Raw genomic sequence first — 27,155 nt, 5'->3', positions numbered from 1 at the left:
AAACATGCAAAATATGGCATCATTGTTCTTAAAATATCAATAATGATAATTTCCTTCTGTAGAACGAGTCAGTTTTTCTATATCTACAACTCCAACAATAACAGAGACTGGAAAGAGTAAAACGGTGGCTGGCAAAATAACACTTATATATATATATATATATAACCCTAATATATAGCCCTGATGGAACAGCCACACTCATCTTTCACTCTTAGCAATTATTATTTTCTGTCTTTAACTACCACATTTTTTAGTCTTTATTGCAGAGTAGAAGAGTTTTATTTAGTTCTTTTATTTTATTAAAATTAGGTGCTGTCTACTAGATATTCAAATTTACAGCATGTGTTGAGCAGATGTAGACCAGATGCATAGTCCTGAGTGAAGTATGGCAATTTAAATAATATATAATTTAATATGCAGGAAAGTTTTTGTCTACTGACATAGTGATAATAATACAGTTACACACAATTCTATTCATAACAGGATCTTTGGCATAAGTAAAAACACAGGATATTGCTTTAAATAATTGCAGAAGGCACATTAATTACAAAAAGTTGTCATTTCTACTTGCTTTAAATACAATCAAACATGCAGAAAACAAGTCCATTAATTTCTCTCTAGAATTCACATTTTATTTTTGCCTTAATCAAAATATTGTCAATGCTACACATAGAGCAGGTTATTTTGAGCAAAGAGAAAAAAGGGATAAGAGTGTGTAAATTAAGTGGTGTTGAATGAGTCACAATATGTGTATATGTTCCAGCATTTGACCTAGTGACAGGAAATACAATCTACTGTGAAATGCATAATTATACTGTTGAGGTAAATGCATCAGTCCTGTATTTCATGTGCCCTTGTCAACAAGACTGATGTAAACATAATGAGGAGTGAAGTGTCTGTGTAGAAAAGTCACACATGGCAGAAAGAAATGAGGCACATGCATCACTTTGCAAAGTACAAACAAAATTTGAAGACATCACACAGCTGGAAACAACCTAAACATTGTACATCTCATTCATCAGCTCAACAGCAGCAATTATATTTACTCCTGGGTGTGTTACCTTTCAGCAGCAGAGCAAGCCAGGAAAATTAGATTTTAATGATTTAACAGCATGCATAATATGACACAGCAAATTTCACAGTGACGATGGGTGAGAACTGATTTATTGATTAATTTTTTCACATTGAAACTATCCGTGTGACAGCTTTGTTCCTAGATGATTAGTACACTCACTGTCTCCTTGTTTGTATCATAATGTGAAATGGAGTTATGGATGGTGTGGCAATTACAATAGGCAACAGGAAACCTGTTCATCTGAAGAAAATAATTGTGCTTGCTCGTTTGTCCCTCGAACCATACTTAAAATGAAAGAGGCTTACTGAGGGATTAAAAGTTATAGTGACAGTGTGATCACTCTTACGTTCTAAGATGGCTAGAAACTCACATGCAGATGAGGTAACCAAATAAGGACACTTTCATTGCAAAATGTGTCTTAGAAAGTGGTACAGCAAGATTAATCTGCTAATCTCTGCAAAATATGTGGTTGTAAAAGCTTGAAGACATAGGGACTACTCTCATGGCTAGCTAGTCAAGATCAAGATCAACTTTAGTGTTCCCATAAGGGAAATGTGTCTTGGACATCAGTGCCACATAAGGCTGCAGTAACAACAGTAACACATATGGACTTTACACTCACATACATCATACCGTAGTATCCGAGACACTACACCTGTCAGTAATTGATTACAAGGAAGTAGAACCTGAATGATATGAAACCTCTGAATAATAATATTCAATTGCACCTGAGCTCATAAATCTGCAAACAATATAACAAATGCTAAAATTACAACTGCCACATTTCTAAAATAACAAAAAATAAATAAATTAAATTTAAAAAACTCATTTAAGATCCGGGTTGTTAGGAAACACTAGTGCAAGCTATCATCAATATTAAACTATGCTTAAAAATAAATAAAGTGCCGGAACTGCTTCAAGCCATTTATTCAGAGCAGATTGTTTATTAAGGAGCACTATGGAAGTAGGGATGAAGGACAGCTTATAGCGGTTACTTTTACATCTGCTAGCTCTATAGTGTTTCCCTGAAGGTAATACGTCATATTCAGAGTGCAGAACATGTGAAGGGTCCTTCAGAATTTTCTGTGCCTGGGAGACTACCATTTTTTCAAAGATGGTCTGGAGGGAACTGTAGTCTTTCTCTCCCATAACCTTCATCACAGCTTTTATTAGTCTATTAGTCTAGGGTTCCAAACCAGGATGCCATTCACTATCTGATCAGACTTTCCAGCACCGCGTTGCAAAATAACGTCAATACAGTCTTTGGGCTGGTTTGGCACACAAATAGTTGACATGCACATTTCCTTTTAATTGGTTATCTAATTGTATACCCAAGTACCTATATGATGTTACTTGCTCGCTTTCTCTGTCCCCAGTGACTACATTGTCGTGGGCTCTCACTTCCCTGGGATCAAATATCATCTCTTTTGTTTTCAAATTATTAAGGATGAGATGATTCCTCATACACCAAGCCTTAAAGGAGTCAATCTCCCAATAATAAGTTGAAGGGCAGTCGCCAACATGTGACATGGTTGTTGGACTGACAACTTTTACACTCATTAGTATATAGTGTGAACAACAGTGGAGAGCTGACAGCTCCTTGAGGTACCCATGCACTACACAATAGCACACAATAGCTCTATCTCTTTTCTCTCTACTGTACTGTTTACTCAACCTGACACTGCGTTCACAGGATTGTAAACCATTTAATTCAATAGGTATTGATTTTATTTTATGTATATTAATTAGGGTGACCATATTTTGGTTTTAAAAAAAGAGGACACTGGGGGCAGGAGGCAGACGGACACCCGCAGTGGGTGGGGGGAACCATGAATAGGGCTACAGTATTATTGGATTCATTTTAATTTCAGAGACTAGTAAAATATTAAATCCAGTTAGAGCAGTTTCATAATGGTACGTTGTAATTTGTCAGTGCTAAGTGCTAACTTGTCAATATTCATAATCATTCATGTAGAATAAGTTCAATATTTTGAAAGTTTGCTGTGGCAACCAAAGGGAAACCTCCACCATAGCGAATTGTCAATCAGGCTAGAGTGACTCGTATCCACTACACTGTGTAAAGTTAACGAGGGCCGTTGACCAGGCTTATTAGGAGTTGGCTGTTAAAGTGGTTTGTCGTTAGCAAAAATTAGCATCCCTGTTAAAATCACTGTTAACGTGAATTACAGCTGCACCTAGCTAACCAAGCTTGCTAGCGCCACCATCTCATACAAATATGGTCACGTCCGCTGCTGGTTCTAACTGCCAAACTCGAGGCTTCAAAACAGCAGTCCACAAATGTCGAATTTAAAGAGGTGGTATTATGCTCATTTTCAGGTTCAAAATCTTATTTAGGGGTTGTACCAGAACAGGTTTACATGGTTTAATTTTCAAAAAACATATTTTTCTCATACTGCACATTGCTGCAGCTCCTCTTTTCACCCTATGTGTTGTACGCTCCGCTCTTGAGCTACAAAGTGATGCATCTTACTTGTACAAATTCTTTGTTGGGAGTTGCACATGCGCAGTTCCCAGGTAAGGACTACTAGCCAATCAGAAGCAGAGAAGGGCAGGTCGTAAGAAACAAGGTAGTGTGATCCAAATCAAAGCCGCTTCAGACTGCGACCGTAACCTAGCAGATGTTAAGTTTCCACAACCACACAACATCATTGTTCCACATCTTACCATTAGGACTAAATGTTGAACTGCTGCCAGTGTTCTGACGATCTATGCTACTATGCCGAAAAATGCTACCATAGCGCAAATCGATAGACTCGACTCGGCGCTGCTCCGTTTTCCATTGCAGATAGTACCCAGAGATAGTACGTAGCTTGTGGTCATAGCGACGCCACACACAACTGCCGCGACGTAATGTTCAGTGTGACACACACACCAGCGATCCACACAGCTTTCTCTTTTTTAAGTTAAAACGTTTCAACATTCCTCAGAATGTAAAGACAGATAAGCGGTATGAAAACCTTCCAGCTGTGTTTTCCTCTGCCGCTGTTGCTACAGCGGTCTGTGTGACGGCGGGAGCAGAGGGCTCTGTGAGCGGGCGGCTGGCCGGCCTCACACGCTCCTTGGCACAGGTTTCCCCCACGGCCACTTGCGGAACTCCGAAAACATTCAAGCACATTCTTGTTCCGCCATCACTTCTCGTAAAACTGTCAACATTTCAAATCTACACAGCTGATTTCTCACCTCAAAACTTCTCAGAAGTGGATTTAGTGATGAAATTCCATACGAAAACAGTAAAATATAAAACTTTCTGTTGCTGGCCTCTGTGTGGCGCACGCAATGATGATACTGAATATTTTCTCTGACCGATCAGCAGTCTGTCGTGTTTTCATGTTACATTTTAGTATCCCTCAGCGCGCTTGGAACCTCGATGGAGGTGAGGTGATAAGAAAAAAAGTACCTGGAAGCAGGTACAGGTACAACATTTCTACAATGGAAACCCAAACAAAGGCAAGATGAGCCAAAGGGCCTCCGCTCAGACTAGCTTGGTTTGAGGGCGTACCTGACCCCCGCTAGCCGCTTGGCAAGCTTTATGGCGCGTTTTCATTGTGACGTCACAAGTAAAGGAAGTGAAGGGCTGGACTACAAACGAGCTGTTTTCAAGCGGTTCAGAGCAGTGCTTTCTGTGGGAGATGGGAACTCCCTTTGAGCCAGACTTTGGGCTTTTTCACTTTGCAAAAGGAGAGGGAGAAAGCCAAAAAGCATAATACCACCTCTTTAAAAATGTTGGGCAATCCCGGTCGGACGCAATTTTTGGTCCCGAAAAGAGGACGTATGGTCACCCTAATATTAATGCAATTGATGCTCATCATTTAATGTTTTATCTATTGTATGTTAAGTGTGCCATTGCCATAACCTCAGCTAATGAGGATCCTTTAAATAAACAAATACCATTCCACAAAAACTCACCTAGAAGTATAATACTTCTCCCCTGTAATCACTGTGATAGTTTTAAAACTGCTGCCTCTCACTTCAGAGATGACATCACTTTGAACTGTATGTCAACACTAATCTTAAAATCTACAGTATCCACTGACTGTCACCATTTCAGTGTATTCTCCATCATTTTCCCGGTCACTAAGTCCGGTGTGTCAGTCTAAGACTACGGTATTAAAATGCATACATCAGAACAGAAGAATCATCTTAGGCGTAAACAACAACCACAACCCCTTTTAGTTTTCCTTTTGATGTCACCCCTCCCAGCAGCTTCCAGCCCCCCATTTGCATTTCCTGTCAGTGCGAGGTTTCGCCTCGTCTTCTGTGCATCTTGGGTAATGGACTACCTGTCAGCAGTCAGTCAGTATAATGACATTCAGTGCTGCAGCCCGTCCTGCACTGTCCGTTCCAAAGATGAGGCCTCTCTTCATTTCCTCTTTGGCTCGCCAGAGTTATTATTACTTGGCTTTGGTGTTTCGTTTGTCGACTTTCAATTATCCTCTCTTTCTCGCTTTTCCTACAGTACAGTGAGGCTGGGGCTCAGGCCTCACTACACAGATATACTGTGTGTTTGTTTCTGAGTCGAGAAATCCGTACATTTGAAGTCCCCAAAATAATAAGATTGTTTTCATTTTCCATTCACACAGTACACTATACAGTCTGAGACCATATAGAGAAGTAAATATATTTAGAAGTATCTATTATTCTAAGCTCTCTGTTCTCATTGCTTTTGAATTCAATTTACACAATAGCTTATGAGGTTAAAAAAACCCGGTGCCAGTTTCAGATTGAGGGCATTAGCATCTATATTGAATGAACAGGTAAAAATAAACCAAGTGTTTTCATACCTTTTCTTCATATTTCAGGGTTAAACTGGTATTTGGGTGGACTAATTTAAAACTGAAACTGATAATATTGCTATCAAAGCTGTAAACCATAAAAATCACATCAGCTCTTTTTCTTGGTGGTATTTTATAAGCCAGAGGAATATGATGTTATTTTTTAAGATTCTCTCTCATGCATATTCTCACCCAGCAATGCCCTTCTTCCCATTCACACAATATACTCACCTGATAGCTGCCCAGTAAAACCACCACTGGTTATTGAAGAAGCTGGAGGTTAAGTGCCTTGCTTAAGGACATATAGATTGTAGTTGTGAAGGAAGAGGAGATCATTACTTCATTTTGCCTATCTGGATTTTGTTAGCTGATCTAGGATCAAATCACTTATCTCTCACAAGCCTGCATCTCTGACCTTTAGGCTCTCTAACCTCTGCTTATATCTTAAAAGAATAGTTTGCTTTGTTTGATAAGTGAACAGTTTTTTTCATTCATTTTGACCCACCCTGTGTCCACCTGGTCAATATAAATTCCATAATCACTCTTATTTTTGCCTCTGTTTTGGTCTCTGCCAACTCCTGAGAAAAATTGCTTAGCTCTTTAGCTGCTTAATAGTTGCTAATAGTGGCTAACTGCCATTTGGTGCTCAGCAGGGGTCCTCCTGGGATTTATCAGAGCTTGTGTTGCATTATCTTGCTGAAAACATGGCTGATGCTAACTGAGAGACTGAACCACAACATGTTGGAAGATGCTAAAAACACCCGGCTGAAGGGCAAGTGTACGTGATAATTCTCTGTGGGTGTGTGACCCCTTTCACACCGCACATAGTCATTTGACCTATGTGAAAATATTCATCACTGCAACTTTAAAAAATGTCTTGCCCTGTATGCAGGTAAACAACATGAGAAATACATGCATGCAGACAATTCTTTAATGAAATTAGTGACCTTGTTCAATTGTTTAACCATCCGAGTATATTTTGAGGAGTTGAAAAGTATATTTCCTTTTGTTTTGAGTATCCTTGCTGCTTGATCCTATAAACATCCAGTCACTGAGCTAATCTCATGCTAGCCTGCATGCAGATGAAATAAAAAAGCATGCACCCATGCATTTGTCGAAATCTAAATGAATGAGAAAAAAGTCAAATTCCCGGAATCTGGCGATCCCTGTAACCTTATAGATTACACGGCTGGTTACGCTGCAGTAAATAAACAAGAGGGGGAAGGCTGCAAATCTGCTTCACACCATTATGCTTCTGCTGTAAAGCTTAAATATAGACATAGATCAATTTAGCCGTTGCTTTTTTTCTGACTAATTTCCCTACAGAGTCCAATAAGAAAAGACATTAAGTCAGCACTGTATTCCACACCACACCGGAGTCATTTAGCGAGTGCTATAGTCCAGAACAGTGTGTACACAACAACACAAGTGAGCCCCAATGGGACTCAAACATCGACTGAGAATATGAAGATGATATTTTTCTGCATGGCAGAGTTTGAGAAGTTGTAGCGTTTGAAGAATTTTGATGACATACTCCAAATAATTCATTGAACACTTTCAATAATAGTATGATATGTCCACCCGAAACAATGCTTTTATCATACTTGAAAGGGTTTCTATAAAAAGTGCTGTCATGTCTTTGCCTGTTTTTGTGCTATAGATAGAATAGCTTCAAAGTCAAACTGTCTGCACTTTGCCTCTCTCTTACGGAATCAGTTGCCATGCAAAGTGCTAGGATTAGTGCTAGGATCTTTAAGATCAAACGTGTGCTTCAGTGTGAATTTTGTGGAGGTCACTGTCAGGTGTAAGTTCATTGCCATATTTCCTTCCCCTCGCTCATCTGTGGTGTGCGCTTCGGCTTTTTTATTTGTGCAGGAAAGGGCAGCAGCTGGAGCCATCAGAGCAGTACATTTTCAGCAGGGTGGACGGTGGGCGCAGCATGTTGACCATCCGCAATATCCGGCAGGGAGACGGGGGCACTTACACTTGCAAGGCCACCAACAAGGCAGGATCTCAAGAAAGGGAGCTGTTCCTCAAAGTGTTTGGTAAGTACTTTGGCAGTCATTCAAACAAGGCTGACAATCACACCGACCAGACAGGAAAAAAAACTTGACATACTTTTCAGGAAATTATTTCCATTTTTCTCTGAGTAATTCAAACTCCACAGTTAACCGTTCACAGGAACTTTTTCTTTGATGTGTGGTAGTTCCAAATTGCATTCAGCTAGTACTGGGATGTCAACAAAAATAGAAAGACATCTCAAACATGGATACATCAAAACTATTTGCATGCAGATACCACGTGTGCCCCCCCCCCCCCTTTTTGTGTGTAATTTGGGTGAACTGATCCTTTAATATGTCTCAACCTGAAATAACATAAATGCTTCCTATCGTTTCAAAAGTTTGCTGTCATTTTACATTATCTGTCAAATTGTGTTCCACCAAAGCTTTTAAGTGTAATGGGATTGCCCGTGACAGTGAACAGTGTTTTATGTGGGTCCATAAAGCTTTATTGTAAGGACCTCCACAAATTCCATTTCATAAAAAAAACAGTTTTTAAAAATCACACATGTCTAAAGGTGGCCCTCAGCCCACCACAATAACAACTGCATCAATATGATATATTCCTGCCGAAAGGAAATATATAATATTTCATTTATTGCTTCATATTTCATTTACTGCACTCCTAATAAAAAATTTCAATTTATATTTTCATATAAAACCTGCTGGCTATTTCCTCACAGATCACTCTGATAGTGCGTATTTCGCTCATGAAAATGTATGGAGATTTGTGCTCCAGTCATCAACATCCTTTCGAGATGTGAGAAGCGCTTGTTCTTCAAAATGCACATTTAAATGAAGAAGTTAAGAGGGAGGGAGAAATCCTACTTTTTCACTGTGAGCTGGGGAGACAAGTGTGCAGGTGTGTGTGTGTGTGTTCTCCATTCATGTTTAGGCGTTGAAACACACTCTAAGGCTTAGTGCTTCATATTTAATGTCACTCATGTTTCTGACAGTTTTTTTCTTTCTCTTCATTCCTAGTAAAGAAAATACCGGCCTTGACCTGCCGGCATGTCAGATATCATTTAGCTCACACTTAACATTGGCCAACAAAGACACTTTCATTAGCTGAATGTTTATTAAAATGGCTTAGACATGACATTTACATTAACTTATTAATATAATTTATTAATATATATCTAATGACCTCAACACTAATATAATGTTAAAGCTTAAATTATATGATCGCAAATATTACAGGCAAGCTTTGATAATGGATGCAGTAAATGTCTCCTTTCTCAAATGTGCATGATTACATGATTTTAGGTGATCAAATGAGCCAATGCAATAAGATTTTCGGCTTACAATGAGATAAATTCATTTGCGCAATTCAGCATTCATACACTTAAACACTTTCACATCCGGGGGCCCAGAATCACCCCAGTGTGCCGCCTGGCTGCTGGGTAGAGTCGACACAGCAGCCCTTGCTTTTTTGGCTCTGTATCGTTTGTGGCTATGAGGAAAAAATGCACCATTTACACAGTCAAGAAATAGCAATCGCATTTCTTGGTGCCCTAGCATGGCTCGATGGACTTCTGTTTTTCTGAGAGAACATTTTACGTTAAAAGTTAATGAAATGTAATGACTTTGGTGATCCCCTAACCCTTTGTCAAATACTGTCATCAAGTCAAAATTATAATTTGTACAGCTGTACTTTGTATTTAATTCTAATTAGCAAGAGTTTGCAAGCTAACACACTAAACTAGCATGGTAAATATTATAGCCTACATGCTAACCATCAGCATGTTAGCAAGCTGATGCTCAAAGCACAGCAGGGCCTAGGTATAGCCTCACAGAGCTGCTAGCATGGCTGTAGACTCGTGGTCTTGGTAGGCTCTTATTCATTCATTGCTCTAAAGAAAAAAATCCATCATTTACATGTTAGAAAGAAATAGCTACATTCCATTGCTGGGCCAGTTTGAGATCAGATCATTTGTGAGCTATCTGAAGCATCACCAGTAAATGTCAGGTTTTGGTAAAAGAGCAAGGTGCTTCTTTCTAAACTCTCCGTTTTTCAGCAACAATGAGCACTCATACATGGAGAAATGTTTCATAGAGGAAGCAGAGATACACATTCCTCTGCGGTCGGCCTCAACCTGGATATTTCTGTTACACTAAAGTTTGTAGCGTTGTAAGAGGCATCAGAGATGACAGCAGAGAATCTATGCTGTCATTTTCTTTGTGGAGCTGTACAGCTGAAACAACAAACACACATTATCGTTATCAAATACAGTCAGTACCATATTGTGTTTTCTGATACCTGTCAGTGTGTGGGAGCTTTATGTAATGTCCAACATTGCTATAGTGGGGAACACTGTTTGGCTGCAGAAGAAATCAGTAAAAGGGGAATTTGAGGCCTTTTCCTTCGTTACTGGCCTACGAACAACTTAGAAATGCTAATGTTAGTCTGTCATAAGCCAACAATGAGTCACACGGTACCAAAACTGTATTTATGCATATTTCTAGTTTCAAAAAGCTCTATCAGTTATTATGTCATTTTCTGTTCTAACACTGAAACCATTAATGGCTTTTTCACAGGGTGAGGGCGAGAGCGAGCCTGTTTTTTAATGCATAATGAGGTAACAAAATACAACATTTACAAGTTAAATTATTACAATAATCAGTATAATAAAGTGTAATTATAGTTATTAACAAATGCTAGAGTAAAATACCCATGTTTTTAATTACACTGGGTTAAAGAGAAACCCACCAAAGCTCATCAAACTGAAAGGAATAAACTCCACTCTGTAAAAATACCCCAAACCTGGAAGGTCAAATTAATTCTGGATTTTTATCTTTTAGCGCACAAATACTTCTCAGTTCTTTCTCATTTAGAGTTGAAATGTTTTAGATAATGCGTTATTAATAATGTTCCCTGCAGAGTGGTTTTTGCACCATGCTTGATAAATGAGACACATTCCATTTAATATTTGCATGATGAAGGGCATCTGGGGCAACGGCTGCAGATAAGGTGGTGATGAAGAACTGGTTCAGACCGGTCTCGGCACTATTAACAGTTCTATCTGTGTGTGTGTGTGTGTATCAGCTTTGAATTTGTTTTTGTGACGTATCATTGAGTGAAAGTGTCTACATGCGTTTGTATTTCTGATACAAAAATCGAGGTGTAATAGATGCGGACAATCATCTAAAGTGCTCCTCGCATCTCCCTCTCTGCAGAAATCATTTTAACAAGTCATTTAGTCTCATTAGGAGACTTTAAAGCTTGTTTTTCTTACAACACGAAAAACTTCTGCCAAGAAATAATTTCATTTATTCCCACTGCAGCCTCTGTTCATCTTGGCACAAAACTGAGTCAGCCAGATTGTTGCACTATTATCAAGAAAATGACACTTGAGTCTAGATGATGTTTGAAGTAAGCTGAAACATACATGGAAGAGGAAAATGTCAGGGATGGGAGAAGTATTATTCTGTTTTAAACATCCACCAATTTCCAGTCTCACTTCCTGCATGTGTGTGCATATAAACGCATACTGTCTGTTGGCTAATAACAAGAAATTGCTTGTTAATTGAAAATTATAGAAATGAAAAAGATGTGCTTGTGGTAAAATAAAATCAGTGCTGCCATTACACTTACTCCACCTGAAAGCCTCCACAAGTTAATTTCTCTACTGTCCAGTTCAGTACATATTGTGGTCACAATTCTAAACGTAAGGGTCATAATCTTTGATTATGTCATGTCTAAAATATCCAGTGTGAGTTTGGCTATAATGAATATGATTGGAGGCTACTAGTCAGCTGTTGAAGCCAATAAGCTGATGAATGAGCCACTGATGATAAAGCACGAATGAAACAGCTGATCCCAGTCAGCTAATGCTTGCAGAACTTCAGTGCTCTTTGTGAAGTAACAGGCTCCGCTAATCTCTCCTATAATAATAATTACTACTTTTATTTATAGAGCACCATTCAAGCAAAAGGCACAGTGTCCTTTCCAAGGTGGGGATAGTCTTAACATAAGCAACATTAGGGACAATTGCAGGAAGTAAACACTGAAACATATGCGTAGACACACAAATATAGAGTATATGTTGATACTGATGAACACTGACTGGATACTTTTTTAGGAATACCGGTACAATACCCAACAGCTCTGCCATAAATTCTGTGTAAAGCATAGGATATTTCTACTTTATGTAAATATGTAAAGGCTTTTAGAATGAGGATTAACTAATGTCTCAGGTAATGTTGGCAATGTTGAGTGGGAACTTCCCCAAATCCAATACAGAGCAGGACAAAGCCACTAACGTTACCTTAAACTTAGCATCCAGGGGTTCAATGTTATCATAACTGATAGAAATGATGGCCAAAATGACTACAATAAGACAGATGTCACAATAAGAATGGTCCTTTATGATTAGAGATTAGGGAGAATAGGTTTAGTTTATGTTAACTACCAGCTTTGTATAAAGGTAAGGCCCTTTTCTTAGAACACTGAAAGTCCTTGCAGTTACAGTAATACTTGTGTGTGCTGCCTATTTGTATGTTTGTGTGACCCCATGTTTTGACAAGCTCCCAAAATCCCTAGAGATGGCTCCTCCACCTCGAGGTTGAAGCCATGTGAAATTGCCAAACACTCCTCAGATCCCCCCTGGGCGGTGTTAAAAGCCTTCAGCACAGTCGTCATTATTTTCCATTCACTTCCCCTTTTCCTTTTGGATTTTATGCCATGCTACTTTGCAAGCACCCTGTTAAGGACTTAAGTGCTGTGTGTGTGGGGGGGAAAAAAGAGGAAATTCATGATTCATGTGACATGCTGTGTGCCCTTGACATGCATGAGGTTTCAGGTCTTGCTTAGAGCATCTTATCAGGAGGAGGGGAGCAGCCTCCAGCGGCAAGCTTTGCAGAACTTATCGTGGTGCTCGCTTGGCGTTAAAAGTGATTCACGCGGTGCTGGAATCGAGAAGAAAAAAATCTATATTTATTTAAAATACACAAAAAAAGTTGGAACACACACAGAAGGAGAGGTTGTTTTTATATGTTTTGTGCTTTAAAACTTTAGCAAAGTCACTTTTTGTGTTATCATCCAGGCCAAGGAATCTGAACAAAATAGGCCAGAGGGCATGCTTTCCCACTATGCCAAAACTGTACAGTACGACTGCAGTGTATAAATGATCTTGGCCTAGAATGTCAAAACCAAAGTCATGCATCAGCTCTGTATATAAACCCTGTGGTATAGCCTTCATCTCCCCTCCCTTATGAGTAAGATCTTTGACAGTTTCTCTCCTGCTCACCCTTTTACGTACTCACTCCTCTCTCCTCCCTCACACCAGTTCCCCCTGCCATTAAATCTATTGTTCTTCTGCTAACTTATCTAATGTTTCCTCTTATTCACTTCCTCCTCCCATCTCGTCCTCTGTGGCCTCCAGTCCAGCCCCATATCACCCAGCTGAAAAACGTGACAGCCGTAGAGGGCAGCGCCGCCATGATCTCCTGTGTGGCTGACGGCGAGCCTCTGCCCGACATTTCCTGGAGGAGAGCCAGCGACGGCCAGGCCTTCGTGGACGGAGACAAGGTAGAAACTGCCAGAAAGTCCATCTGGCTGTGTGTGTGTGTGTGTGTGTGTGTGTGTGTGTGTGTGTATGCGCGCGCGCGCATCATCATACAGCTCTGGCTAGGGCTTTAGTTTTGGGTACATAGGACATTACTTATGAAGCATATATAGAGCATATAGAAGCAAGAACACTCACCGGTTATATTTATGTTTAAACAAACTACTATAAACATTTGCCAAAATGCATATATGTGCATGGCATTTACTTACTTAACCAATCCAATATATCACTAACACAAAAAGTATCACCATCACCTCCCAATGGTGTCATTGAAGCAACATTATGTAGTATTTGTATCTTAAAATAACAGTTTCAAAATCATTTTGATGGTACACTGACTTGTAATAGGTTGAATGATGTCCATGTAACATTGAATTCCTGCGAAGGACTTCTATTGCAAGAACAGCGTAATGCTTTTGCACCACAACACATCAACAAAACTCTTCAGCAAGCAAGCTATAAGAAGAAGCAAAAAGTATGTAATGTACAAAGTAAGTTATTGGAAGAAGCTAGCTTAGCAATCTCAGTATGGATGTCATGGCACAGGTTGCGAAGAGACCAAAGGAGCCTTTGAAGGAAGCGAGGAAGACAAAAAGAGAGTGTGACCTAGCAAGAGACCTACAAGAGTAAATATTGGACTGGCTTTTACTCGTTTATGTGAGCTAAAAGAGCTAAAAAAAAAGAAATGCAGGACTGTTGCCGAGCTGATCCTCTTTCTGTTTGACTAGTCAGTAATAACCTATTAGCTGGTTTGCTGTCTTGTGTTGTTGCTCTTGCTTGATGTTTGCCTATGTTAGCAAAGTTGGGTTTCACAGACAGAGGTTTAGCCGCTTGCTATAAATCTTGAGTTGATGTTAGCAAACATACTAATCAACACACTTGGAACGTTACTGTAAGTGCTCTTGTGACAGTTGCTGTCTAGCTTTGTTGGCTTATTTTCCACCCAAGTTTAAAGCAACATCATGCTGCTGCTGGGCAAGTGGGCAACATAACGTGGCTCAGCAGCCTCTGGTGGATGGCAGAGGCAGAGACTGAAGAGAACATTGACGGAGGAAGCTAAGAAGAGAGCTTTATGAATTATAAGGCTGTAAGACAGATGCCGAGCTGGCTTCTTCTGTTGGACTAGTAAGTAATATTTCTATGTCCTGTGTTGTTGCACTTGCTTGATGTTTGGCTGTGTTAGCCAAGTTGTCGACGTGCTGGTTTTGATCATAAGAAATGTATCTACAAATGCACGTGTACAGCTGTGTGCAAAACTGACATCTTACATAATGCTGCTTTAAAGACTTGTGATCACTTAAAACAAAGCCATGTGTACCTTCGACCTCTTGTCACTGGATGCAAATGTCATTGAGTTGTGTCTTTTGATTTTTGGTGTGATTTATTTATGGACCTAGAAAACACCCCAATCCTATGGATAACATGTCAAAATGAGAACTAATACTGTATTTCCCATCATCCCAAGTTGGTCCCAAGATGTTGAATTCCAAAAGAATTATTTTTTTAGATTTGAATATTTTTAGAGGCCTGACAAGAAGAAATCATTATATATTTCACAAGAAGAAGAAAATGAACAAAAATGTGTGGCAAAAATATGTTGTTTCTGCTTTTCTATGCTGATGATCTTCTTGCAACTTCTCCAATTTATCTTGTGGCCCCTTGTGTGGGTCCCAAATCCAACTAGTTTACTGATACGAAAAATTTTTACTTCACTTTTACATGTTCGCATCAGGAGCTGGGAGCTTATGTGGCTGGTTGCTTTAGGCTCTGATGACTAGATAAAGTAAACAGCAAAGGAGTTAAGAAAGCAAACGGTTGCTGCCACCACCTCCATTGTTTCCAGTGTAAACATGACAACAGCGTGCCACCAAGCTGCCATCCAAGTTTATGATTAACCTTCAGGCCGCCACTCGCCATGTGACCATGGCAACCTCAGAAACTACATTGAGGGAAACAATACAGGAGCTGATTTTAGTGGCATCTAAGTTTCCTGAGTTATGCTCTTCACCAGCAGAGAGTAAAAATAATAATGATAAGCTGCACTACTTTATTTAGCTGCATGATTAGATTTTAGTAGGTGGATAGCAGCAGCCTGTAAGTATATGGTGGTTAGGGTCGGAGTGGTGGAAACGTTAAGCTGTGCTGCAGGCAATTTAAAATACAGTACATAGACATCACTGGGATTTGATTTTAAACTAAAGGGGACAGAGAAAGAGTCAAAATATGAGAGGTAGGGCTTAGGGAGTAAAAGATTTATTTTGTCCACCCTATGCATATTGGTGAGTAGGTAAACTATATTTTATTCATCCTGAATACGATCTACATAATACAATGGGAAGGTTTTTGCAGTTAGAAACGTGTCTCTGAATATGACGTTACTGCCATTACTCTCTGCTGAAAAACCTTGCGTTTGCCAAATGTCAACTTTAAATGACTCCGAAATGCAGCCCTGTTTTCAAACTGGTTGTCAGTGAGTTTCACTAATGAGGTTTTTGTGCATTTAGATATTACAAAACTTTTCCTCACATTACCTCAACTCACAGAAGACCATGAAGTCATTTAACTAGAGTCACAGCTTAAAAATGACTAAAATTGATGTTACATGGTTTTCATGCAACAAAAAAAGTGACCATACAATGTGAGGTGTTCTTCTTTTTGTTGCAAAGGTGACAATTAAATTGTCACTATTTTTATTTATCTAGAAAAAATGGACTATTTATGCTTATTCTGGTTGTGTACTAAAATAAATAGCTAACATTAATGTGTCTATGTCCTCATAAAAATGAAAACAGACAATCATTCCCATCTGCCACACATGAACTGTTACAATTTGAGGCATTTATTGCTAGCAATGGTGCTCAGGGCCTTTCTAAAGGCAGACACTGATGATATTAACATTCAAGTGTTGATTATTGATGCTCCTCTTTCCTTTTGACTCCACAGTGTAGAGCTCACATTATATATAGCAAGCCAAATCCCTATTGTACATGTACAGTGCATTTGCTTTCCTGTACTATAACTGACGTGCGGAGCCTCAAAGACTTAAAATATCAAAGCTGCGCATTCACCTTGGTCCATGTTTTTCACAGCGAGTGTTTAAATCTCTCAACTTTGCTGAGATTATAATCTCAAGGGAAATCAGCTCACACGTTTTATTTTGATTAGCTCTCAGCACAAAGAAGCAACAAGGACCTTGAAGTTTTCAGGGCAAATGTTAATACTTTCAGTTTACACTTCCCTTTGACTCTGCGACATTTTGTGTAATCCAATTTAAGAAATTTAAAAGATATGAAGCTTCTGTTGTATGTTTTTCTCTCAGCATCCATTATTTACTTTGTCCGCGAGGACTGCCTCACAAATCAGAAATTGAATGAGCTGCAGCCACATTTTCTCGGGAAAGTTAATTATTCTTGAACGAGCTGCCATCAATGTCAAACTCATATGCACTTCCATCACAGCTTCCCTGGCAATGGGGCTGAAGCTTTCACAGAAGCGGTTCAAAAGATGGCAGCCGTTCTTCTGCTTGGGAAAAAGGTCACCGCGGAGATAAATGAATGTGTGCATTGGCTCGAATCGCTCGAGTTGATAAATCACAGCTGAAAATGAGAGTAAGTGCTTCTCTTCCCACAGCAAATGCAATTATGGAAATGCGTAGCGCAAACCAACACACCTAAACATCCGCAAAGACAAACACGGCTTGTGCAGCACAAGGCATGATGGATGGCCGGAGTCATTTGGGTTTAAGGCAGGATGTTCCTCTCTCAATTTGCTCTCCAATCTGCATATCCAGTCTGCACACACTCCTCTCTTGTTGAGGGACATTAAGCTTCAAAGGGCCTAGTTTTACTCACTGCATAATGTTGCTTCCATTTTTCTCATTCTTTGTCAACTAACACCTTGACCCCTCGGTAAGAGAACATAATGGGATGCAGTTCCTAGAATTTAATTACAGACCGAGGTAGGATTTGAGTTGAGGTATTGTTTCACTCCTCTGGTGCTGTTCCATGCAAGGTTACCAATCAGCCTCTGTTCTATCCATGCAAAACACACAAAGCTGAAGAGCTACTGGCATTACAATAGCTTTTGACTGTTTTTCTTCACCAGTGTGGTTCAATAGACGTAAACCTGTGAACAGCTTTTTAACATTTTCTTCAGCTGGTCAGAAATGAACCTTGAGAGTGTATTTGTGTTGATGTGAGCTCTTATAAAAAGGCATTTTGCTATAAAACTGTAAAAAAAAAAAAAAAAAAAAAATAGCATTCGGTCACACCCATTGAGATTATTGTTTTGTTTTCCATTTGAAACCTGCTCACAAATGCAGCACACTGCGAAATATGGTCCGAATAACATTCCGTCCCTCCGTTTCCGTGCACCAGAAAGCCATTATTAAATGTCATTTTGTTGTTGTCACGCGATGAGGTGATACAGTAATCATTAAAGTGGTGCAAATATGAACACCCCGTGTTCAGCCCCCACACCAAACTGTTGGAATAAGCAATGCTTGCCAGAATTAGTCTACAGTGTGTTTCCAGCCTCGCTGACATTTACAGCTGACATTTTAATATCTGAGAATTCTGCATCTGAACTGAAATAACACAGGAACGGTCTCGATAATCCCATTTGAGAGATTGAATTCAAGATTTAGCTTCATGTGTTTACTGTAAACGCACAGCCGTTCTGTTTTTTTTCTCATGCTTTCATATATTTCTGCCCTCGTTTTATTTACCTGCGCCTCCTTTCATCTCCTCCAGTTCCTCTAGTTCCTCTCTATTCCCTCACCTTATGCATTTCTTTGCCTATTATCTCTTTGCTGTTGTGTTGGTTACTGCTCACGTGTTTACAGTATGTGTGGGTGAGCATGCAGGAACATGCATGTGTCCATGGGTGTGCATGTGACTCGTTGTTGTATTCACATCTGGCCGCTTGCCTTGTCGTTCGACTGAGCTGCATGTCAAACAGGCTGTGCTTTAGGGGCTCTCTAGACAGACCCTGTCAGTTGGCGGGGGGGGGAGTTAGCGAGTAATATCCTGACTCAGAATCTCCCTCTTGGAAGATTTCCTCTCTTTCTCCTGCTCCTCTTCCTCTCTCATCACCCCATCCCTCAGCATTCCTATTCAGCACACACTCTCCCAATCCCATTGACCTCAAACAAGCAAAGTGTGCAGTGGCAGAAAGAGACCAGAACCGAGCCTTTAAAAGCTGCTTCACCTCATTGGTTGATAGTAGTGCAGCGATAAGAGCACTGATATGCAATTCTAAACAGGATAATGCTGAAGCAGTCTACGAATGACAACATAAAGACAGAGTGATTCAGAAGAGAGGGGGTCTCACCACCGAGGCTTATGAGGCTTAGACACATAATGAGTATTAGCAGAGGGGGTGGAGGGTGGGGGTTGACAGGAGAGCTTTAGAAGTGTCTGGATGTACATTGATTTACTGGGGAAATTTATGGAGGAGGTGTGCAGAATGTGCATATGCACAGACTTATATCACATATTTATTTAAATATACAATATGCAAATATACATGAGTAGATGGAGATGCGGACACACAAACATGCAAATGCATGACATCCTGCAAGAACTCACTAATGCATCATCATGACATCATGCCCTGGAGGTCAAAAAGTAGGAGGGCAAGTACCGGGTTGGACCCCCTTTTGCCTTCAGAACTGCCTTAATTCTTCGTGGCATACTTTCAACAAGGTGTTGGAAACATTCCTCAGAGACTTTGGTCCATATTGACATCATAGCCTCACACAATTGCTGCAGATTTGTCGGCTGAATTTCCCGCTACACCACATCCTAAAGGTGCTCTATTGGACTGAGATCTGGTGACTGTGGAGGCCATTGGAACACATTGAACTCATTGTCATGTTCAAGAAACCAGTTTGATATGATTTGAGCTTTGTGACATGGTGCATTATCCTGCTGGAAGTAGCCATCAGAAGATGGGTACAGTGTGGTCATAAAGGGATGGACATAGTCAGCAACAATACTCATGTAGGCTGTCGCATTTAAACGATGCTCAGTTGGTACTAAGGGGCCCAAAGTGTGCCAAGAAAATATCCCCCACACCATTACACCACAACCAGCAGCCTGAACTGTTGATACAAGGCAGGATGGATCATGTGTACATGTTGTTTATGCCAAATTCTGACCCTACCATCTGAATGTTGCTGCTGAAATCGAGACCCATCAGACCAGGCAATGTTTTTCAAATCTTCTTTTGTCCAATTTTGGTGAGCCTGTGTGAATTGTAGCCTCAGTTTCCTGTTCTTAGCTGAAAGGAGTGGCACCCGGTGTGGTCTTCTGCCGCTGTAGACCATCTGCTTCAAGGATCGACATGTTGTGCATTCAGAGATGGTATTCTGCATACCTTGGTTGTTACTGTTGCCTTTCTGTCATCTTGAAACAGTTTGCCCATTCTCCTCTGACCTATGACATCAACAAGGCATTTTCTTCCACACAACTGCTGCTCACTGGATATTTTCTCTTTTTCAGACCATTCTCTGTAAACCCTAGAGATGGTTATGTGTGAAAATCCCAGTAGATCAGCAGTTTCTGAAATACTCAGAGCAGCCCATCTGGCACCAACAACGTTCAACGTCACTTTAATCCCCTTTCTTCCCTATGATGATGCTCGATTTGAACTTCAGCAAGTTGTTTTGACCACATCTACGTACCTAAATGCATTGAGTTGCTGCCATGTGATTGGCTAATTAACTATTTGTGTTAACAAGCAATTGAACAGGTGTACCTAATAAAGTGGTAGGTGAGGTTGCAGTATGTAATATAACGCTGAAGTGGTTAAAGTTAGGTTAGTTGATTATATTTTCACATTTGCTGACCGAATGCTAGATGCACGTGATGCATCCATGGGGATTTTTCATTTGACATGAAATATTCCCGTGTTCAGGACTTCAGCTTTTATGTATCTGACAACTTAGGACAGTTGAAAAATCAACAACAACAAGTTGCAGTTTTACAAAGGAACCAGACTATTTGTTGGCAACTTCTTTGAGTCTGCGCTGGTTGCCTGGCGACCTCGCAGTGACAACAAGAATAAACAAACAAGATAGAATGTGGTAATTAGCGAGCTTTAGAGGAGCTGGTAGGTAGCCCTTGTTACGGAGCCGAGCTGTTTCCCCCTGCTTCCAGTGTTCATGCTAAGCTATAAGAACCGGGTGCTGGCTTGTGTAGATATGAGAGTGGTATCAATGTTCTCATCTGACTCTCAGAAAGAGAGCAAGTAAGAGTATTTACCACAATGTCAAACTGTTCTTTTAAAGTCAGATGTGTCAGTTTCCCAGTCATTATGTCAACATGACTGTTTACACATGTCGTTACAGTAAATCCTATATGACATGAACACAGCTCCAGGGGAAAAAATATTGAAGTGTGAAAAGATATGGAGTGAATAAGAACTGTGTAGTTAGTTAAGACATGGCTCTTCTGGAGGCGCAGTGAGATTGTAAATGCTCCGTATTTGTATAGCGCCTTTCTAGTCTTTTTGACCACTCAAAGCGCTTTTACACTACATCACGTTCACCATTCACACACATTCATACACTGAGCCTAAGTGCTCAAACAGAAACTAACATTCATACACTGGTGTAACAGCCACCAGGGGCAATTTGGGGTTCAGTATCTTGCGAAGGACACTTCAACATGCAGCTGGAGGAGCCAGGGATTGAACTGCCAACCTTCCGATAAACTTGTCAAGTAATATCTGTGAATTGCAGTGCAGGATCACCACAAAAGTGCAGCAAAAACACACAAACAAGAATCTTGCTCTCATTACAACTGTAGCGCCAAAAACCTCCTAAAGCATTGTGGGATATCTCTTTGCTTAATAGGCTCACAGGGAGCCTGTTTTTACTCTCAGCCTCAGCTTTTTTTTGTTTGTTTTTTTTAGTTCTAATTCCTTTATTAGGAACAAACTCACAACACTAATTTGACTGCAATCCTACATTAACTATCAGGCCTTGAGCTAAATAACTTTATTCTATTTTTACTCTATTAAAGTTGTTTATCTAAGTTGACTTAATTGACTAATTAGGAGGCAACAGTGCGGGAAAAGCAAGTTTGGGAGTCAGATGGATGTTATTAGTACCCAAAAAGTCATGATCACTATAAACTATTGTGCATATACTTTTGTGTGTGCGTGTGTCTACTTCTCCAATCATTTCCTGATCGTGGTCATAAAAACATTTCCATGTCAGCAGTCACCTCATAATAGGCCCTTGTTTTCCCACGGTGACCAACTACTCAATGTGCGCAAGTGTCTCAGACCAAACAAACGGATTTCAGTGTTACTTCGCAGTTGTAGTGCAATCATGATATGTCGCTGCAGGATTTGATAGCCATGTCTTTTCGGTCACAAAGGTTTCGAGAGCCCGGGATAGATTGCCAGCGTAATGTATGCCATGTGTCGTTTGATGGGTACTTATACTGAAAATACCCCACGGCACCCGGAGACTCTATGAATAATAAGAAGAACTCAACTAAAACTCTGTTTCCTATTCATGCCGGTGCCTCGTCTGAGGAAAGAGAATGTCGAATCAACTTCTTCATTGCACATTTATGTGGAGAAGAAACAATGAAGCAAACAGAACATTTTGCAGCCTGTGTTCAACATGTGTGTCATCTGATACAGTGAAATAACAGTGATACGGGACTTCTTGGCTTGGCTACTCTGCATCGAGAAGTAAAAATGTATCTTGAAAGAAAAAAAAGCCGTATTTTAGGACTGCAGCAAGTGGCATTGTTTAAAATGATTTGAGTCCATGGGCAGGACTAAGGAAGTTGTTTCTTTGGGGTGACAAAGGTTATCTGTTAGGTAACAGTCTGGGGGCTATTGCCGTATCATGTCTGCAACAAGGATGCTCCTGGGGTGTTTTTTCTCATTACGAGTGAATGTCGATTACTGGAATGATAGCCTCGTCTGCTGTAATTGACCCGTTGCTTCAAATTGATACCATCTGTCTTCATACAGATGTAATGACCTTGTAATAAATCGACATTTTATTGCATTAACCCTGACTCTGAGACGGTAGCCAGCAAGGGGGGTCAAAATGGATCAAGGGGCTGTCATTCAGTACAAAGTTGGACGAAGAACTTTCGGTGAATTACTTGCCGACGTGGCCGGCCTTGCTTGGTGTGATTGTGCTTTGTGTTCCCCCCTTCATATTTTAATCAACCAATCATTTCTCCAGCTTTGGCAAATAAACTGCCAGCCATATTATACATAAGAACCATAATCTACCCCCTCCTATTTCTGCACCCCAGGTCTGTCTGGTTAGTTGCTCTTTCCCGCTTTAAAATGTTGTGCTTGGGTTGTTTTTGCTCAAAGGTTCACATATCAAACCACTCTTTAAGGGCAATAACTATGTGAAAATTATATGGATATAAAGGCCAATTCTTTATCATTTATATCTTTCTACAAATGAACCACACAGGTAGAATTCCTCACCTTATTCTCTGGCTTTACACTTTAACAGAGTCCTAACGATTTCACAGGCATGTGGATCTATTTATGGGATGGGGCAGTATTCAAGTCATTGTTATGCCTAACAATAAGTTGTATATGGGTGTGTTTGTGTTCAGAGTCAGGACGGACGCTTTGAAGTCCGCGGTCGTCACGGCAAGTCAGTGTTGACCATCAGCGGCGTGAGGCTCGCCGACTTGGGTCGATTTGACTGCGAAGCCCTCAGCAGGATCGGAGGTCATCAGAAGAGCATGTTCCTGGATATTGAGTGTGAGTATGTTTATTGTCTGATCAGTGTTTAAAGGGTCTGCACAGGTGTTTCTAGTTATTCCTACTACACTGCCCACGCTGTCCTGAGCAGAGGTCTAATCAGGCAAATTAAGTGAAAGCACCTGCGCAGCTGTACTGTAGACACATTTACATTCAACAAATCAGACCTGATTTAAACTACACTGGCTCCTGACATCGCTTTGTTAAAGATCCAGTGTGTAATACTTGATCTATAGACAAAAATGGAATACAATATACATAACTGTAATGTCATAGATTTGTTTGGAACTATTTTATTTGGTCGACAGTGCAATTTTTTCACGATTTCTTCTGGGAAAAAGCAAATAATTATATTTAGATGATATTTCTCAGTAAGTGAATAAAAGAATAAAATTACTGATAAATTCAACATCCTGACATTGGTGTCCTTTACAGAACAGGAAACAAAAGTTCAGTGAATAGATGTCAATGAAACTCATAGATTTTATACCTACTTAAGTTGTCATTTTTTACTTTGTCAGTTAAATGATTTTATGTTCAGCATATTATTTGTTGCAAGAGTTGGAAATATTCAATTAGTTGTGGAACATTGTTTGTGGGCAAAATGAAGCAGGGTTACTTATGGAGCCCTGGTCACCTGATATAACCCCAACTGCTCCTCCACTCTCTGCATTTATGTTAGCTGTAGTTGTTCCCTAATGGGAAAATGAAACACGTACATACATTTAAGCAGTCAAATCAGCAACCTAGCAGGAAACACGTGAACCCCTGCAGTCTAGCAGAGAGTTCAAAAGTTCAGCCATGCTTAGTTCTAATAATTCTTTTCACACTGTGGATGTTTTTCTTTCTTAAGATCATTATATTACTATAAACAACTCACCACCCTCAAAACCCCTGCACCCACTGCACCACACACACAGCCTTCAGAGGGGTTAATTAGAGAGATGATATCATGCATTGCCTTTCGTTTTCCCCTGCCAACAGCTCCCCTACTTCCCGATGAGCACACCCATTCCTCAGGGCTGGTTGTTTGGGGTTATTTGGGGCGGCCTATCCCCTGCCTAATGAGCTCTGAAGCAAAGATCTCCATTTTGGCCCTGGAATGATTAGGTTCATTATGAGTTTGCCTCTGTTGCGTGAACGAGACCAACGGAAAGTGCATTTGGATTTTTTTGGTAGTATCATTTACACCTTGAAGCTCAGAGGAACAACAAAGAGAGAGGGCAGACAAACAAATATATTCAGAGAGACAGTGAGGGGGAAAAATGAATACTGTATCTCTGTTGTCGTGTGGAAAACAATTTTCTCCTCCTGTGGCTGAGGTGACTTTTGGGTTCACGGATTCCCTTCAAAGCCTGTTTTGCATAGTTCCTGAAAAGTTGACATTTTGGAAAAAGTTTGATGGCATCCACAAGTAGAAAAAATACAGACCTCACATGCACGCGCACGCTCTCCAGCCATGAAGCAAAGTTGCTGTCATCATACTGTAAACTTGTTTTGCTGGAGCCACAGCTGACAACTTGCTCACAGTCAACTCCCACTCTGCAGAAAGACACAGGCTGTGAGTCTGAGTGTGGCGGGGCTGAGCCAGCCGTTGCCACTGAACTAATGAACTCATTTACTAAGTCACTGCAGGCTGCAGGGGGATAACGCGTCCTCGGCTGTGACAGAGAGCCAGGCATCAATCTCTTTAATGGAATCCTGCAAGCGAACATAAAACAACCATAATGCCTCTCCGGCTGAGCTGGGCTGACTGGGCCAAAAGAAAGCCACACGACAGCTCGCCGCTGCGATCGTCCATTACTGCCCTTCCTATTTGCTGGGGCAAATGAGCTTCTGTTTACATCCTTTATATTTATTCTTGGGGAGATGATCGTAATGGAGATCCCCCCCCCCCCCCAATCAGCATGAGGTGGCTTCAATTAACTTTAAGTTTTTCTCTTTAACATGGCAGATGGAGTTTGGGAAGCGTTAATGAAATGCTTGATCTCTGCTCCCTTGGAGGAATCTGTGGGTTAAGCCTCAGCAAGTGATTTTTGTTTCTTTGATCATCCAGCACTGCTTTACCTTTGATTTGAGTATTTAATTGGCTGCCACAAATTCCAGACACTCCAGCAATTACACTTTTAGCAATTTAGGTCTTGTTTTAGTGCAAAAGAAATGCTGATTTACCATATAAATGAGGCAAGTGTGAGAGATAATATCGCTATGTTTTGGACAGATATACCAAAGTTTCTGACCAACCACACCATCTTTTACTCGTGGGAGGGGAACCCAGTGAACATAAGCTGCGATGTGATGTCCAACCCTCCCGCCACCATGTTGTGGAGGAGAGAGCGCTTCACCATCTCCGCAGAGGGAACTGCCAACACGCGGGTACACAGCACTGAGGGCAAGTCTGTGCTGGAGGTGGGTACAAGTCCAGTGTCTTTGGTCAATTAACTAGTAATTACAGACCCTGAGAAAGTTCACACATTACTTACCATTGCTCTGTAAAGTAGCATCAAACATATTGCTGATTAGTAGATGAATCAATGAGTCAATTGACAATTAAAATAATTTAGATATTCAATTAATCCTTGAAGTCATTTATGTGGTTTGAGTGAAAATGCCAAACATTCCTCATTCAACATGGTTGCAGCTTTATAAATGTGGTTCTTTCTCTGTTTACATCAGAGAATATCTTATGGAGTGTTAGTTGGACAAAACAAGAAATTTGAAGATATCATTTGGGCAGCTATTTTAGTTTATTTGCAAGATAGACAAATAATCACAGATTAATTGATAACAGAATAACCTAACTTTCATCTAATCAAAATGATACATGGGTCAGTCAGATGCTCACAAGTCTCTGAGCTAGAGTCCAAGTCAAGTTTTTTTTCGCTCTTCCAGGTAACTCCTATGTCCGACAGAGACTTTGGCCGCTACAACTGCACAGCCAGGAACAACATTGGAGTTCGATACCAGGAGTTTATTCTGGCCCAGGCAGGTGAGTGTGCAGAATTGCCACTATTGTGTGGCCCCTCTACCTGAGCTAATGCAATTGGTGACTTCATTACATGTCCAGAATGCGTGGAGTCAGGGATCCCACACCTTTTGAATTACTCTAACTCTGACTGTTCAACTGCTTTGTAACCCTCTACCTCTCTACTAATGGTAATAGCCTTATTTGCAATTCTCAGGAAGATAAATTCCACTACAACTCCCAACCTCTATGCAGCCTAGCCTAATCTCAAATAGTGCCAGCTGATTTACCATACCCCTCGCTATTTACTGAAGTACCCCCTAATTTACGGTAGCGCAGGCTAATACACAATAGTGCAGTCCAATTATCTTTAGTGCAGATTGAATTGCTCTGGCTAAGGAGAAAAGTAGTGAGCAAAAAGCTGACCTAATATGTACTCTTGCAGGAAACAATGGGTTTTGGAAGTTGTTCTGACACATACGATTCTGCACACAAACACACACACACACACAGACAAACACATGTTCATACAGTTGTTAAAGTTTGAGTCAGTAATGGAGATTCAGAGGAGAGATAATCTCCGGTGGAAGCTGCAGGAACTCATCACTTCTTCACAGAGTCTTCAAAGCTAAACCTTGAGTAATAACCACTAGAAATGGCTTTGAGTACAAGTATGCTTGTTGTGATACACACACACAAAAAGAGCAAATAGGTTGATTCACAGCTAAAAAAAGTGATTTACCATCTTACCCGAAACGGAAGTAAATTATGTTAAATTGCTTTCAAGGCTTACAGTTATTATAGCAATAATGTCTATCTCTGGTTTGATTATGGGAATGATAGTGATGTAATAGGTGGAAGCCACGGTAAGCATTAAAAGCAGCTTAATTCCCAGTTAGAAAATGCATTTAGTGGCATTATGGTTATTATTAT

The 27,155-nt window shown here is 40.3% G+C and overlaps 1 protein-coding gene across 9 annotated transcripts in view; it reads left to right on the top strand.

Annotated features, from left to right (window-relative positions):
- LOC123977071 (neural cell adhesion molecule 2-like) overlaps positions 1-27,155 on the top strand; it is a 122,207-nt gene that overhangs the window by 42,749 nt on the left and 52,303 nt on the right. For all 9 annotated transcript variants that reach the window (XR_006826530.1, XM_046059616.1, XM_046059578.1 and 6 more), the window contains exons 7-11: positions 7,744-7,913; positions 13,313-13,458; positions 23,107-23,257; positions 25,479-25,666; positions 26,150-26,246. Coding sequence is in view for 8 of the 9 variants with exons in the window: in XM_046059616.1 (XP_045915572.1) it covers positions 7,744-7,913; positions 13,313-13,458; positions 23,107-23,257; positions 25,479-25,666; positions 26,150-26,246 (752 nt within the window). In the remaining variant the exon portion in view is untranslated. The remainder of the gene's footprint in view (positions 1-7,743; positions 7,914-13,312; positions 13,459-23,106; positions 23,258-25,478; positions 25,667-26,149; positions 26,247-27,155) is intronic.

Source organism: Micropterus dolomieu, linkage group LG01, assembly GCF_021292245.1.
Source record: "Micropterus dolomieu isolate WLL.071019.BEF.003 ecotype Adirondacks linkage group LG01, ASM2129224v1, whole genome shotgun sequence".
In the NCBI taxonomy this organism is placed as follows: Eukaryota; Metazoa; Chordata; class Actinopteri; order Centrarchiformes; family Centrarchidae; genus Micropterus; species Micropterus dolomieu.
The sequence above is the reverse complement of the archived record's forward strand: the minus strand, read 5'-3'. Positions and strand labels throughout refer to the sequence as shown.